Here is a 17,171-nt window from a genome sequence, read left to right as displayed (position 1 = left end):
ACTGGAATGCTATGTCAAAGTACATTTCCCACGGTCGAGTTAGCGCTGTACAGAAAACTTCTTCATCTGAGAGATCATTTAATAGGGGAGATTCTGAAGGGATTGGGTAAGCTGCCCGGAAATATGCTAGGGCTTGACCTTTAATTGCCTTCTGCGACACATACGTGATGTTGAACTCCATCAGCAATAATGCCCACTTGGCCAAAAGTCCTGACTGAGCAGGTAATGGCGGAGCTTCTGGACCGCAAAGATCAAGGCTAGGCACATCTTTTCAATAGGAGGGTAATTCTTCTCAGCTCCTTACAGTCTACAGCTGAGATAATAGAGCGCTGTCTCTTTCCCTCCATCATTGTTTTGTGCTAGAAGTGCCCGAGTGGCTCATCAAGAGCGGTCACATACAAGATGAGAGGTCTTCCCAACACTGGTGTAGAGAGGACTGGAGGATTCAATAAGTATTGGCATGCCTCATCCCATATGAAGGGAGTGTCCTTCTTTAAGAGATGTGAAAAGGGCTTGCATCGCTCTGAAAGGTTCGAGATGAACCTTCGAATGTAGTCGAGCTGTCCTTGAAGAGACTGCAGGTCATGGAGGGTTGCAGGCGGTGGCATGTCCTGAATTGCCTTGATTTTGACTGGCTCGATCTCCAGTCCTCGGTATCTCATGATGAACCCTAAGAACTTTTTCGAGTGTACGTCGAAGGCGCATTTCAAGGGATTCATCTTGAGTTGGTGATTTTGCAGTCGTTCGAATACCTTTTTGAGGTCTTGTATGTGGGCATCCTTTGTTTTAGATTTCACCACCGGGTCATTCACATAACACTTGACCTCCCGCTGGATCATGTCCTTGAAGATGGTTGTCATGGCCTGTTGGTTCATGGCACCGGCATTCTTTAACCTGAAAGGCATCACAATGTAGCAAAAGAGGTGTCTTTGGGTCAAGAACGTAGTGACCTCCTCATCTTCTAGGGCCATCCTGATTTAATTATAACCACAATACCCATTCATAAATGAGAAGATTTGGCAATGAGCCGTGGAGTCGACCAACATCTCGGTGAATGGGAGGGGGAAGTCATCATTGGGGTAGGCAGTGCTCAAATCGTGGAAGTCAATACAGACCCTGATTTAGCCATTATTCTTCTTGATTGGGACAACATTTGCTAGCCATTTTGGGTATTTGACTTCACGTATGAATCTGATTTGCCTGAGCTTGTTCACCTTAGCATCGATCTACATCTCGAGGTTGGGTCTAAACCTTCTTAATTTCTGCTACATGGGTTTGATCGTTGGATCAATATCAAGGCGATGGACAACAACCTGAGGGTCTAGACCGGGAATCTCATGATAGTGCCAAGCGAAGATGTCGCGATTTTCTTGAAGGATGGAGATATAACTCTCTTTCTCCTCTGGGGACATTTTGGCTGAGATGAAAGTTGGCCTTAGGTCGTCCTCGTCCCCCCAGGTTGATCTCTTCAAGCTCATTAGCTGTGGCCTGACCGCCTTCTTCCCACTCTTCTGGAGCTTCCTGGAGTTCCTCGTCAGGAGACTCATTAGGATTCTCATTGACCTCGAATGTTGAAGCCCATGATCTGAACATCTCGGCTTCTAAGAGGGGCATAGTGTGGGAGAGTACCGGTCTCTGGCTAGTCTAGGCGATAGAAGGGTTAACTTTGAATGGGAAGTCTACGACCTCGTGATTGGGATCACTTGGTGCTTGCCCCGTTGGGTGACGCTTCATGCACCTGGATCATGTGGCAAGCCTCGTGGGAGTGGGAACCTGAAGATGACTCGGTCTGTGCTCGGGTTGACAGGGCATCGACGACTATCAAGAATCTAGCTGCATGAGCCAGCATCTCTCTAAGGTGCTCTTGCTATAGCTAGGTGAGGCTAGTGTCTCCGAACCCTTTGTTTAGAGTGTCGAAGTCTGGGCACCATCGAGTTGCACCTGTGGAGAAAATAGAAGAGGAGGGAGGAGAAGAAGAGTTAGAACATTCTGAGTGGCTTTTTACGTCATTGTCAGAGTTGGACGTGCCCAGGGGATATTTTAGGTCTTGCCCTGGGTTTGACCGTCATGGGGTGCTTTTAGCATCGTCACCCATGTTGGGGGAATCTCGAGCTGTTGGCGACTAGGGGATGTCTACTTGATTGGACGAAAGGACGAGGCTAGCTGTGCCTGAGATAAAGTCTTGCAAGGTCGGCAGTGGAGGAAGGGGCCTGAGGAATTCTTCCTCGACTGGTGGCTAAGGAGGATGATTCCTTTGGCGGGCCGACCTTGGTGCCTGCTGTCTCCTTTGAGATCCTTGAGGGGATGTCTGGACCACCCTATCAGGCTGGCGAGTATCCCTTGCTTGGTAGAATGCCTCACGTTTCAAGGATTTGAGCCTACTTCGCCCTTAGTAGACTTTTCAGGGTTGAGAGGTCGAAGGCGCTAAAGGGTCCGACGTATACTCAGGAGGGGGCCGGTAGTGTGGCTTCCTTTGGAACAGGAGCGACGGCCTGGCGTGTTCTGTTAGAGAATCTCACAAATGATGTGGCCTTGATGGACTTTCTCTGTAATTATAACTTCAAACCCATAGCATTCGTTGAGTTCGTGGCCCCATACTTGGTGGTATGGGCACCAGAGCTTTTTCGTGCCCTGGGTAAGACGCCTCAGCTGCTTGACAGGCTTGAGAGTGGCAAGGTCTTGTTGGAGCATTACCTTGAAGAGGGCCTGTAGAGGGTCTAGCTCAGTGCTTCCTTGGGATGGCATCAGGAGGTCTTCTTGCTCATGCGAAAAAGGGACTCGAGGGTGTCCTTCTAGGTTACCTTGAACTTCCTAACACTGCTGCATCCTTTCTACCAAGATCATGTGGAAGCCAGTGCATTTGCTGATGTCATGGCCTCATATCTAATGATACGCGCACCAGAGGTTCTCAGTTCCTAGAGACAGAAACTTGGGCTGCCTTGCCGGCTTGGGAGTGACGAGCCCTTCTTCGAGCATTATGGAGAAAAACACACGAAGGATAGCGGGTGCCCCGTTGTCCTCTTGGATCATGACTATAAGAGAAACCTCAGTTTCCCGGAACGGTTTTTTCAACTCTTCGACCTTTATTTGACCCTTGTTGATAAGGGCTTCTATAGTGTCGTTGAAATTATAGCAGTCGTAAGTGGGGTAGCATACCCTCTTGTGATAGGCGCAATAATTCTTGTTTGCCTCATGCCTAGTTGACTCTGCAGTATTGGCCTCCGGCAACTGTATCATGTTTTGTTCTAGCAGCAGGCAAAGTAGTGCAAGCGTCCACTCTGTGTCGAAGGGGTAAACCTTATTCTGGTTCTGAACCTAGTAGTCATTTCGCCTGGAATTTTTAGGAGGCGGGATGCGGTTATAGGGCTGTTGCTTGCCCTCGGCCGGAGATGCCTGTGCTTTGAAAAGGTCCAGGGTTTGAGGAACCATGCCTTTGATTTTGTTCATGGTGATGGCCACACTGATTACTGCCTTTTGGCTGCCCCGACTGTTGGAGCGAGAGTTAGAGCTGACAGGTTGCTGATGAGGGTTGACGTGATGCTTGAATAATCCCTCAATACAACTGCCTTGGAGATGTGCTCTGACATGGAGGGTGGATTGGATGCCTCGATATGTAGAGCGATCTCACGAAGCATGTTCCATATGCAGGTCTAGACCGCTTCCTTCTCGGTCATAGGAGTGGCATGGAAGGTCGCCAACTCTCTCCAACGGGTGATGAACTTGCCAACCGGCTCACCAGGGTCTTGCATCAGGGCGAGGAGCTCGATGGTCTCCACGTTCCTTCGAACTTCATAGAAGTGTTGGTAGAACAACTGCTCCATCTCTTGCCATGTGTACTGAGTTAGGAGGTAGCCGAGCATACCACTGGAAGGCTGGCCCTTTGAGAGTTTCAACGAACTGGTGGAGGAGGAGTTATCTGTCAATTGCCCTCTCCTGACAGGCCGCCTGGAAGTGAGCAGTATGCTGGTGTAGAGACTTAGTACCGTTGAACAGGGGGAGCTTCCCCTTTTGATAATTTGGAGGGAAGGGACTTTTGATAGAGCGGCGTCTTCTACATGCCTGGGACCTTGTGCTTGAGGGTATGGGCCACCATAGCATCTATGTCGGTTTGGGAGACCCTGCGGGAGGTAGAACTGTCTTGGGAGGCTGATGGAGGAGTTTGCTTGGGAACTGTATCCTCACCAGGAGGGGAATAGATCAAAGGAGGGGACCTGGAGGCCTCTAGGCCTTCCATCTTTCCAGGATGGCTTGCGTCATTTCTTCAAACTTGTTCATTCGCTCCTCCTGAGTGTCGTCCGGGTCATTAATCACTATAACACTGACTATCACTTCTGGAGGGCAGAAAGTGGCGGGACAGCGAATTGCCGAGGTCGGCGAGTGGTATGTGGCAAGTCAGTTTGGAGGGGTTCAGCCTGCTGCGACTGGAAGCCTTGTATGCCGGTCTTGTGAGGACCGGTTCTTGAAGGTCTTGGGACTGTGGCTTCTGAGTGGTGATGACCCAGCAATACTCTTGGGCTCGATCAGGCTCTGGAGTTTGGAGGGTAAGAAGGAGTTACGAGGCAGGAGGTCATTAAGGGTGGCGACCTCAACTGCCTTGGAGGCTTCTTTGGTCAGGGTCTGAAGACCTCTTTCTTGCTTAACCCTAAGATGACTGTTGACTTCACTCTAGAACTGAGCTTGAGACCTGGACTGCCCCACCTTCTTCGAACACACAAGGGCTGTGTCTATGAGCTGGAACAGGGAGTGGAGTCCAAGGATGGAAGGCAGCCTGGGTTTTTGCCTTAGAGGCTGGAGGCCTTTGTCTGACATCAGGCCGTAGCCCCGAGTTTCTTTGTGGGGCACACGTGCAACTGACCCAAGGCTGACTCAAGATGGTACTCTTAGGGAAGACCTTCGAGTACCAGGGCTCGAGGTGTTTGTGTCGGGAGAGCAACAGAGGAAGGAGCTGGTTCATGACTCCGTCTGAGTTGAGGTATGGAAGGAACCTACCAAGGCGGTGCGTGTGCACCTTTAGAGACACATGAGCTTATGTCTGTGAGGGGTGAGGCAGAAGCCCACCTCTCACAAGGTGAAGCTGTGTCTGCTGGGAGGGAGGACGGAGTGGTCGACCCTCGTGCTCTAGGTGGAGTAGAGCTAGCACTGCCCCGGGTTGTGGAAAGAAAATGCATGGCACATGGTTTGGCCCGAGATTGCCTAGCCTTGGATGCCAGCTCAAGGCAATGTGAGGGTTGCCCCGAGGTGCGGCTCGAGTGGATGAACCATGAACCCTTGGGTGTGTGCAAGGGGTGGAGATCTCAGGACCTTCACCTCTATGTGCCGACTCTCCAGGTGTGGAGGTTCGGGGTGATGAAGGAGCATATCGGCGAACCTTAGGAGCGACAACAACTTGCGTTCCTTTCGCGAGAGTGATGGGGGCAGCCTTCCAGTGTGCCTCAGCAATATGACTGGCAGTAAACTTGCTAGTAGTAGGGTGCGCAACAACAGGTGTGCTACCCATGCAAGGGGCCTTGGTGGAGAGTCCACTAGGGCGAGAAAGCGGGGAGGTAGGGACCTTTAAGTCCCCTCTCGCACCGATCCAGGTGAGAACCTGGGAGCCGAACCGTGAGTCCTGACTCAGGAGGAGGGTGGGGAAGGATGCTTGAGCAGCTCACTTCCCCGGAACAGCTACGAGTGCAGGGATAAGGAAATCCTCGACCCGGATAAACAGGTTGAACAACCCAAATTCCATAGAAATAAGTGTAGAAAGTAAAACAAGATACTGGTCAAACAAAAGCGAACCGACTAAGGGGTAATAAGTCCCCAGTGGAGTCGCCAATCTGGTTAGGTGCCTCGATCTCGCCTTTCGGATCTAGATGATCTGGCGGCACGTACCTCGGGTTTCTGGTGAACCCAAAGTTTGAGATCGCTCTCTCAGAACCTTGCTCGAGAGAAAGGGTAGGTATACCAACTGACGAGAGAGGAATTTTAGGTGGGCTCGAGACTTACTCGGGCTGGCTCGTGTGGACGCTCTCTTAGATCACGAAGAAGGCCCCCCAGCTGTTCTAGCTAGTCCAAAATCGACTCTCTTGACCTGCAATCCTCTTGTTTTCTGCACAACACTTCTATGGTTAATTTGTAAGACAAAGGGATCAAGGAGACCCACCCTTGTCTTAGGGAAACGTATGTTCATGTGAAAGCATGATAAAACGTAAATTTTTAGAAAAAGATAGAAAAGAGAAGAAAAACTCGACGGAGAGGCGAAGCTAGCATGAAATCCGGACAATTGTCGACTCGAAGTGGTAGCAAGACGGACATGGTCCTCAGGACCAGCACGGCGACAATACTACTCAAAACTGAGACCGAGATGGTGGTGCTAAGATAGATCTACCCTCAGTCAAGCTAGAAGAGAAAAGGATGAAGAGAAGAGAGAGAGACGACAGAGGGAGGAAGAATCAATATGGCAATGGGCATCGCCGTTCGCAGCACGAGGATACGACATGTCCCTAGCGAACAGTGATGGCTCCTAACAAGGCGCACGACGATAAATTCTCATAGGTCTCATGGCGATTACTTCTCGTAGGGTGCATGACGATAGGCGCAAGGAAGCATGGAAGAAGCCAGTGCGCAGCGATGAGTGTTGCCTCGACCCTCTGCCGACGACGATAGGTATTGCCATTTGCATCAGTCACGTGATAGGGTGAAGCCATTGTGGGCGGCGATAGGCTTCGTTGCTTGCGTCCTTCAATGAGGTGCTTAGTATACATCTGCAGGTGGCGATGAGCAGTGCCGTCTGTAGGCCTCGCGAAAGAGATAGAACAGAAGGAGAAAGAGACGCATGCATGGAACTACCATCGCCATGCGTGACTTGTGAGGCTACTAGAGAGGCATGCACGGCACTGCAACTGCCGTGCATGGCCTCTGAGGAGAGATCAGACGGGGAGGAAGAAGAAGAAAGAGAAGAAGAGAGAAAAGGGGAGAGAGAAGAAAAGAAAAAGAAGAGAGAAGGTTTACCTCGAATCTAAGGGTACCGGTCAAAAGTTTCTCTCACCTCACTCTCTCTCTCAAGTGTCACACAACAGTGGGAAGAAAGAAAAACTATATTCAGTAAAAACTCTCTCTTTTACATGGAGATGGATCTTGTGTGTGTGTCCTTTTCTATGTACAATGCTGGTACGTATAAATAGAATTGGCCTCAAACATGGGTGGATGATCAAAAGTAACCATAATTGCTGGAAATTAAGATTAAATTGAATTAAAAGAAATAGAAAATAGGGTGAAAAATTTTAGATTTGCATGTTCTTAACAATTAATGGTATTCCAAAGCAGTCCCTGTGTTGCCGTAAAACTTGCATGATCTTGCATGGATGATCCGGGGTCGTTCTGATGCTCGATTGATCGTAAGATGATTTTTTTCTTGTAGGGCTTGGTATGACAATCGATTTGACACCAACTTCGAGCCATGGATCGTGTTTTTAGTGCACGATCCTATGACTTGAAATTTGAGTGCATCTTGAAACTTCAGATCGATAGTGCACTCCTTTCTTGATGTTTTTCTGTGATTTTTTCGTTGAACTACACTGAGCATGCCGTTACAATCATGGGGCAACAAATGTAGCTCGATTCTGTGCCCGAACAATGATTTCGCAACTTTGGAATTTTGGCCGGAATCTGAAATTCCGACAATGGAATTTACAGTTGCTTCTTCAGCTTCATGTACAAAATGCGACCGTTAATCATGTATAGGGTTCGGGTTAGTGATAGCTCGAGACCTTAGGCCCGCAATGGAATTGGTCTCACATCGATCAGGTTCGTGAACGGTGTGATCCAGCTGGTTGAGCAAGACACGACGCTGTTGAATTTCCTACACTTTCTTCACGGACCAGCAACTTCTCTCAGCTTTTCTTCATGGTCGGTTGTCATCACATGGCGTGACAAATATCGAATCGCTCGTCTTGACTAGACGAACATGCTCACCAAATTTAAGCGCGATCCGACTTGGGACGGGTGAGATATGAGCGTCGAAAGTCACTAGTCATGACTATCCCTTCCATGATGTGGCGTTGTAGGGTGGCCGCGCGGGAATAGCGTGTGGCCCTCCTGTTTCACTCTTTTACCTATAACTTCTTTCTGGAGTGTCCGTTCGAGCTTAAATTTGACCCCTAGGGGTTTTTAACTGTGCCGGTTCCAATGGTGGCGGTCCCTATAGTAAATTGAGATACCAAAAATGTAGTTGTAGTTATAGGGTCTATTTCAGGGTGTTAAGAGGTTGATTTTGCTAAAATTTTTTCTCAGTCAGCATTGCCTTAGACATGCTTGGCAGGAGATTTTTGAGAGACCTCATGAAAATCTTGGTCAGTTCTAAGGCTATTCTAAGACTGTCGAAATTTCCACTATTTGCTATGCCTTTATTGAGCGGGGGCCCTATGTTGATGAAAAATACCTTCCAACATTGGGCTACCATCTCAGTCAGTGAGAGAAGACCAGAGAGAGAGAAGAGAGATGATGGAGACAGTGGCTGAGCCCACCACTTGGGAAATGGCTCGGGCTGCCATCTCAGTCCGTGAGAGAGGACCAAAGAGAGAGAAAGATGACAGAAACGATGGCCTATCCCACCACTTGGGAAAGGGCTCGGGCTACCGTCTCAACAAGTGAGAGAGGACCAGAGAGAGAAGAGAGATGAAGGAGACGGTGGCTGAGCCCACCACTTGGGAATGGGCTCGGGCTGCCGTCCCAGTCAAGAGATAGAAGGTTAAAGAGAGGAGAAGGTAGAAAAGGAGAGAGAAAGAAAGGGGCGGCAGTTGACCCCGCCACTTAGGAAAAAGCTCACGTTGTCGTCCCAGTCAAGAGAGAAAAGGTAAGAGAGAAAAAGAAAGAAGAAAGGAAGGAGAAGGCAGAGAAGGAAATAAGAAGAGTGAGAAAGGAAAGAAGAAGAGAGAAAGGAAAGAAGAAGAGAGAGAAAAGAAAAGAAGAGAGAAAGGAAAGAAGAAGAGAGAGAAAAGGAAAGAAGAAGAGAGAGAAAAGGAAAGAAGAAGAGAGAGAAAGTTTGGGACGGCAGCAGACCCTGCTATCCTAGTGAGATGAGGGAAGAAAAAGAGGAGAGGAGATAGAGAGAAGAGGAGAGAGAAAGAAGAGAAGAGAGAGAAAATTACCTTGATGGGTCCCAAGTGTACCTGCCCAACGTCTTATCATTCCTCTATTTCTCTCTCCAAAGAGGAAAACGTGACCCACAGATGAACAACAACCAATAATTTTTCAATTGATCAAAGGGTCTTTTCAATGTTTACATCACATGAATTTATAGAGGGGTCATTCAAACATGAGTGGATGTCCAATAGTTGACCTAATTGTTAAAAAATAACATTTAAATGAATTAACTGAAAATAAGAAAATAGGAGCAAAATAACGATTTTGCCCCTTGCCCACAATTCTTGAAATTTCGATTTAGTCCCTATCATGGCCATGCAACTCTTACAATCTTATATGGCTCGTTCGATGTGTTTTTGGCCTCTGTCTGGCCAAAAGAATATTCTTTTCCTGATCAGCTCGAGGAGACAGTTGTTTTGGTATGCATTTCGAGTCATGGATCAGTGTTTTAGGCTGCGATCATGACATGGGAAAAACATGAGAAATGTGTGATATTTGATTCAAGATTATGCTCGTTTCCTATTGTTTTTCTTTGATTTCTTCGCTGCATATTGACGAGTTTGTTGTCATGAACATTTAGCAATGAACGTGGCTCGATTTGGTGCCCGAATAACCATTTTTCAAATTAGGTATTTTGGTCAAAATTTGCTGTCTGGTGGCAAAAAATTGTAGCAAATTTATCCCTATTGTGTGACGAATCTAACCGTCCATCGCGCGCGATGTTCAGTTCGGGTGTAGCCCTTGACGCTGTGGTCGTAATAGTGTGTGACCTACCCATTAATGAAAGCACAATTTTCATTAATGGAAATTGGTTCACTGAGGGTGCATCATAATAGTGTGTGACCTACCCATTTTGGGTAATTTGGTTATAACTTGACCGAGAAACGTCCGATCAAGCTGAAACTTAGTCCCTAGAGGTTTTTAAATATTTCGGATCCATTGCAAGTGGTACCACGATCATTTTGATTCTCTGGTGATAGGGCTGTAGTTATAAATTTCTTTTTCAGTGCACTAGAGGCCAAATTTCAAAAACTGTTTTTGCATCTGCATTGCCTTAAACTCGTCGGATCGTGACGAAACTTGGCAGGTATTCTTAGGAGACCCTTAGTCACATTTTTTAATCATTCTTTGGCCATTATGAGGCTGTTGAAAATTTCACTCCAGATCAGTGTTTTTTGACCTACGGCTCCCGTAATCCACAGGTATTTTGGTACCTGCGGACCTAGGTTGCAAATTGTTCTCTTCTTATTCGAACCGGAGATACAAGTGTTGAAAAATAGCCTCAAACAATAATATTGTAGTATTATATTACAATTAATTATTTTATAGACATCTAGACAGGAAAACAACATCTCTAATGCACTTATTTTTCCAAAATAATGAAAGTACATAATACATCACTCTTAATTTCTTTTAGAAAATAAAAGAGTATTATTTTCAGAGATTTATAGTGATTTTTTGAAAAACATTTAAAAGAGAAACAAATGAGGAAAATTATTTAAAATAATAATTGGTTAATAGGGCATACCACCCCTATCATTCACCAAAACAATTTAAATTTACTTATCCAACAAAAACAATACTAATACTATTAAGATATTAGCTAATTGGGATTAAAAAACATATTACTATCTCATAAGATATTAAAAAAAGTAAAAAATAATACTAATACTGGTTTATTGAGCAAGAAAAAAAATACTAGTTTATGGGATATGTAAGGACCAAGGTTTTTAGGCAGTTGATGAAGTGAAGCCGTCGTGCATGCAAGGGATGCCACCGTGCATGTAAGGGAGCAAGCCTTCATGCGTGACGAAGAGAAACGAACACCATCATGCACGATGAAGAGAGAGAATGCCACCGTGCGTGTAAGAGAGCAAGCCGTCGTGCGTGCATGGGATGTCGCCATGTGTGTAAGAGAGCAAGCCGTCGTGTGTGCATGGGATGTCGCCATGTGTGTAAGAGAGCAAGCCACCGTGCGCAACGAAGAGAGAGGGACACCATTGTGTGCGACGAAGAAAGAGAATGCCACCATGCGTGATGAAGAGAGAGACAGTGTCGTGTGCAATGAAGAGAGAGAATGCCACCGTGCACAACGAAGACAGATGTCGCTGTGTGAGTCACTGTCGCACGTGATGCTGTCGAGCACAACACTACCGTGGGTTTTACTGACAAGCATGGATTCCTAGGGAACTTTTATGCATGTTTGTCACTTGGATGCCACAGTAAGCCACCTGGATGCCACTTGTCTACCTCTGTTTAGCACCTGTGAGCCCTTGCTTGCCACCTGCTTGCTGCCTCCCCCTCTTTTCTTATAAGTAGTGCCCTTCTCAACCCTCCATAGACTTTTTCCCTCTCTCTCACACTCACGACCTTCCTTTCAAGCAATTCGATCCTCAGCCTCTTGGAACCATTCTTGGAAGCTTGAAAGCTTGACCTGTGTCGGGAAACTTGGAATATTTTTGGGTACAAGTAAGTAGATCTAGCATCTATGTATCCATAAGTTTGTTAAATCATGGAATTTAAGCACCTCTATAGGTATGATTTTTTAATACGGATGTGGATGCATACTATTGAATTTATGCTAGAATGTGCCCTATTTTTCTAGGACTGTGACTCTTATTTGCATGATAGATTGAGAATTGAAGATAATTCTATTTGTTATGAAATTTGGTGGGGAAGCACCCATGTGAATATGTTTTAAGATGAAAAAGACCATGTGTTAATACCATTTTTTTTTTTGAAATTATTAATAGGGTACGCCAAGCTGTGGAATTGAAATTCCAAGGACTATGCATGTTTTTGTAACGAATCATGTACTAACTAAATCATGTCAAAATGAGCTCAAATTACTTTTAAATGAAATATGACTGAGTTTACTGCGAAAATTATTTTCAGAACTATGCCAAAATTCTTCGTGGTTTAGAAATTATGCCCTTTTGTTTATGAATAAGTCACTATTGTGAATGCAGGGAATTTTTAGAACTATTATATATTTTTGTAATAAACTATTTACTGGCCAATCATGTCCAAATAAGCTCAAACTACTTTCAAATAAAAGATGAGTGAGTCTACTTCGAAAATGGTTTTGGAACTATGCCAAAATTCCCTATGGAGGGAAAATTATGCTCGTTTTTCTAAAAGACAGTTACATTTAAATTCTTGCCCTCTTTATGAAATATTGAATGCTTTTGGATTATTGAATTGGCATGGTTGTAATAAGACATGCTTATGAAATAGTGAATGCATATGAAATATTGAATGCTTATGAAATATTGAATAGACATGGTTGTATTAAGACATGCTTATGAGAGAGTAAATGCTTATGAAATATTGAGTGCCTATGAAATATTGAATAGGTATGGTTGTAAATAAATGCTTATGAAATATTGAATATGCATAGTTGTAATAAGACATGCTTATGAGAAAGTGAATGGTTATGAAATATTGAATGCTTATGAAATATTGAATAGGTATGGTTGTAATAAGACATGCTTATGAAAGAGTGAATGCTTATGAATTATTGAATGTACAATGGTCATAATAAGACATGCCTATGTCATAGTGAATGTGCATGGTTGTAATCAGACATGTCAGAGATGTGATATGAGGCACTACGCAATGGGTCACACGTTGGTAGTGTAATGTGATATAATAACTAAATTGTGCTGACAGTTGAGATCTTCCCTAGACTCCCCATAATAGGATGGGGGTTAGGATGTGAATGAAATATTTGAGTGGGTCATGCCCCCCATATCTTTATGGGCACTATGCATTGGTTCATCTAATGGTAGTGTGACACTCTCTCGCCAGAAGGGCATAAGGAGAGTGTCGTGTATTGCAAGGCATCTGCTTATCGAAAAGCCCCAAAGCACGCTGGGGGTTGTATGTGTGCATGAAGGCATTACGAAATGGGTCATCCATTTGTCATTGTCTTCCCTCCTGAGTAATAGTAGAAGTCCCAAGTAACAGGATTGGCTTGGCCTGAGTGATAGGACTTCCACTTCAGGAGTAGGTGATGTTAGGATTACCTATAGTTAATATATAAATATTTTCCCGAATTATTAATATGTTATCTTGATTAAAAGATTGGATAGACTGTTGCTCATGAGATGTGTGATATTCTGATTTGTGCTTATTCCACTGTTGCTAATGAATTATAATACACACCTCCACGTTATGACACCTGCATGAATCTTGGGAAGGATTAGAAATAACATTATATAAGTAGGAATGCATGATGCATGATCTGCGTACTGGGCCTTATAGCTCATCCCTTTGACCTTCTTCAATGTAGAGTAATAGCTCCCGGGTCAAGGTGGACGGTTGGGGCGATCGCTACTAGTGGCTAAAGACCTGCACTTGACGATGAGACTTCTTTTGATTGTAGGTGTTAGATGGTTGTGGGCCATGTAGTTGCTTTATAGTGAAGTTATGTCTTTTTGGTGGTTGGGCCTTTGGTGCTTTAGACATAATTGTAATGAATTTTGAAGCTTGTATCTAAATTTGGTTTTAATTTGTTATGCTATTGTTATGGTTGTGCTTGGAGATTTTGTTTTCTTTCGTGGTTTGCTTGATTCCTTCTTTTCAAAAGCATTGAGCACTCTCCCACCCGAGTGGCTTTTGCTACCTCTGGTCGCAGTCCCGCACCCTTTACTCTCTGGAAAGTACGGTATGGAGGCAGGGGGTGGGGCTGTGATAATTTATGGCACCAGAACATCCATGATAGGATTGTTGGCCGAGAGAGTCTTAGAAGTGTCCTTAAAATGGCTTTTGGATAGGCCAGTACTGGGTGTTCTTTTTTTAGGTCAAGATGACGAGGACTCGTGCCAACAATGTGAGTTCTAACAATGAGAACACGGAGACCTTGGGGGAATTCTTCAAGACACTCGGGGCTATGACTCAAATGATGAAGGATTATATGACGCCTTCGGCTGCCTCTGCCCCAGGCCAAGATGACAGTGGTTTGATTGAGAGGTTTAGGAGACTTGGCCCTTCTGCATTCTCGAGACACGGAGGAGTGGAAAAAGCTAAACAATGGAGGAGGCAAGTAGAGAAGATATTTGAAGTGTTGCATTGTTCTGACGAACAGAAGGTGAGACTTGAGACTTTTATGTTAGAAGAGGATGCCAAGCACTGGTGGAGTTCGGTGAGGCGATCCTGGGAAGAGACAGAGACTGAGGCAACTTGGGAGAGTTTTCTAGTAGCATTTAATCAGAAATACTTCCCTGACTCAGTCCGAGAGAGAAAAGAAGTGGAATTTATTCAGCTGCAACAAGGGAAACTGTCAGTGGAACAATATGCAGCAAAATTCGCAGAGCTCTCCTGTTATGCGCCGCACGTCATCAATATAGAGGCGCGTAAGGCAAGCAAGTTTGAAAGGGGCCTTCGGTCAGATATAGGAGGAAGAGTAATATCAGCTAATCTCAAGATGTTCTCCCCATTAGTGGGCGTTGATATGAAGTTTGAGAGGGATTGTGAAGAGTTTTGTTTAAGGAAGGAAGGAAAAGTAAGATCTGCACCGTTTGGGAGTTTTGGGAGGAGGATTAGGCCACCTCCTAGGAGAGACTTTAGGGGTTAGGCTAATCAGGCCAACCAGAAAATCCAAAAGACCTTCCCGTGCGATGTGAGGGATAATCGACGCCCGACCTGCGCGTACTACGAAATGAGTAACCACTTGACGACTGAGTGTCATAAGAAGTCGAAAACTTGTTTTGGTTGTGGAAAGCTTGGCCACCTAATCAAGGACTGCTCGATGAAGAGGCCTGAGAATTGACCAAAGACTCAAGGTCGGGTGTTTGCACTCATGGAGCAGGAAGCTAAGGCATCTACCTCAATGATCCGAGGTATGCTCTCTCTTTGTGGTAGAGAAGCTAAAATTTTGATAGACTCTGGTTCTTCTCATTCTTTTGTTGCACCTCACTTTACATATCACATAAATGTTGAACCTTCACTTCTTGATTGGACTTTAGTAGTATGCACACCTATGGGGGATTCTATGGAAACTGATGTGGTATATAAACAATGTGGAGTTTTTCTTGAACGGTGTGTCATGCCCATAGACTTGATACTTTTAGATATTCAGGACTTTGATGTTATCTTGGGCATGAACTGGTTGTCCACACATCATGCTACTATTAACTACCATGATAAAACTGTAACCCTTAGACACCCGAACCGATCTGAGTTATACCTTATCGGTGCCAAAGATGCTTCCCCTCTGCAGTTTATTTCGGTCCTTCGGGCTTACCATCTCTTGGCTAAAAGATGTGTTGGATACTTAGCCTATGTTGTAGAAAATCAGGATGTCTAGTCCAAGTTAGAAGAAATACCAGTGGTAAGAGAATACCTAGAGGTCTTTCCGAAGAGTTGTCATCGTTGCCTCCAGTGAGGGAGATAGAGTTTGAGATAGATGTGGGCCCTTGGTACTGCTCCCATCTCTAAGGCCCCTTATGGAATGGCCCCAACAGAATTGAAAGAATTGAAAGAGCAATTACAGGAATTGTTGGATAAGGGGCTCATCCGACCCTGTGTGTCACCTTGGGGTGCGCCGGTTCTATTTGTGAAAAAGAAGGATGGGTCCATGAGACTCTATATAGACTATAAGCAGTTGAATCAAGTAACGTGAAGAACATATATCCGCTGCCTAGGATTGATGACTTATTTGCCCAGCTTCAAGGAGCCCAAGTATTCTCTAAGATTAATCGCTGATCGGGTTATCATCAACTGCGGGTCAATGAGGGAGATGTTCCCAAGACCACTTTCAGAACCCAATATGGCCACTATGAGTTTTTGGTAATGCCGTTTGAATTGACTAATGCCCCAGCTATTTTAATGGATTTGATGAATATAATTGTTAGACCCTTTCTAGATAACTTTGTGGTGGCTTTATTGATGATATTTGGGTGTATTCAAAGAGCCTTGAAGAGCATGAGCAACATCTGAGAGTGGTCCTTAAGCGAGAATGAGTTTTGGCTTCTCAGCGTGGCCTTCCTTGAACATGTTGTTTCTAAGGACGGGGTCGCAGTTGACCCTTATAAGATCGAAGCCGTACTTAAGTGTGGAAGACCGAGAAATGTGTCAGAGGTCCATAGTTTTCTAGGGTTAACAGGTTATTACAGACGCTTTGTAGAAGGATTTTAAATAATAGACTGACTACGACACCGATACTGAACTTACCGAAAGGAAATGAGGATTTTGCGATTTACACTAAGGGCTCAGGTGTGTGCTTATGTAACAAGGGAAAGTCATTGCTAATGCCTCCAGACAGTTGAAACCCTATGAGCAAAATTATCCAACCCATGATTTGGAACTTGAGGCTATAGTGTTTGCCTTGAAAATCTAGAGACACTGCCTCTATGGGGCCCAGTTTAAGGTATTTACGGATCATAAGAGTCTCAAGTATCTGTTTTGCCAGAAGGAGTTGAACATAAGGCAAAGGAGATGGGTGGACTTATTGAATGATTATGATTGTGCGATCAATTATCACTGGGGCATGACTAATGTAGTAGTAGATGCTTTGAGCAGAAAGCCTGCAATATTAATAGCTCATCTAATGACCCGAGAGATGAAGTTGTTAAAGGATGTAGTGAGATGGCACTTAGCTCCGATCCTTGGTGATGGGGTAAGTATGACAACACACATAAGGATAGAGCCCCAACTTTTTCAACAAATCTGGCTGGCACAGAAGAAGGATTCCCAGCTCATGAAAATTTTGGAAGAGATGAAGCTAGGAAGGAAAGATGATTTCTCTATGAGCAGTGACGACTTGTTGAAATTCAAAAATCAGGTTTGTATCCTGAATGATGAGGATATGAAAAGAATTATTTTGGAGGAAATTCACCGCTCACGTTATACTATACATCCCGGGAGTACTAAGATGTATCAGGATTTAAAGAAAACTTTTTGGTGGAATAACATGAAAAATGAAGTAGCACTATTTGTTTCTAAGTGCTTGATATGCCAGCAAGTGAAAGTTGAGCATCAGAGACCCGCTGAATTGTTGTAGCCCTTACCCATTCCGGAATGGAAATGGGAACACATTGCTATGG

General features: G+C 44.9%; 1 protein-coding gene across 1 annotated transcript; it reads left to right on the top strand.

Moving 5' to 3' along the window:
• Positions 1 to 13,933: 13,933 nt before the first annotated feature.
• Positions 13,934 to 14,701, top strand: LOC110007652 (uncharacterized). The gene has a single exon (XM_020670063.1). It carries the CDS (start codon positions 13,934 to 13,936, stop codon positions 14,699 to 14,701), a length of 768 nt encoding a protein of 255 aa, XP_020525722.1.
• The last annotated feature ends 2,470 nt before the right edge of the window (positions 14,702 to 17,171 follow it).

This window comes from Amborella trichopoda, chromosome 12 (genome assembly GCF_054954075.1).
Source record: "Amborella trichopoda isolate Santa Cruz 75 chromosome 12, AtrichopodaSantaCruz75HAP2 v2.0, whole genome shotgun sequence".
Classification (NCBI taxonomy): domain Eukaryota; kingdom Viridiplantae; phylum Streptophyta; class Magnoliopsida; order Amborellales; family Amborellaceae; genus Amborella; species Amborella trichopoda.
The sequence above is the reverse complement of the archived record's forward strand: the minus strand, read 5'-3'. Positions and strand labels throughout refer to the sequence as shown.

Excerpts from the sequence above, each read along its gene's own strand:
- LOC110007652 (XM_020670063.1), top strand. The coding sequence starts at position 13,934 with ATGACGAGGACTCGTGCCAACAATGTGAGTTCTAACAATGAGAACACG.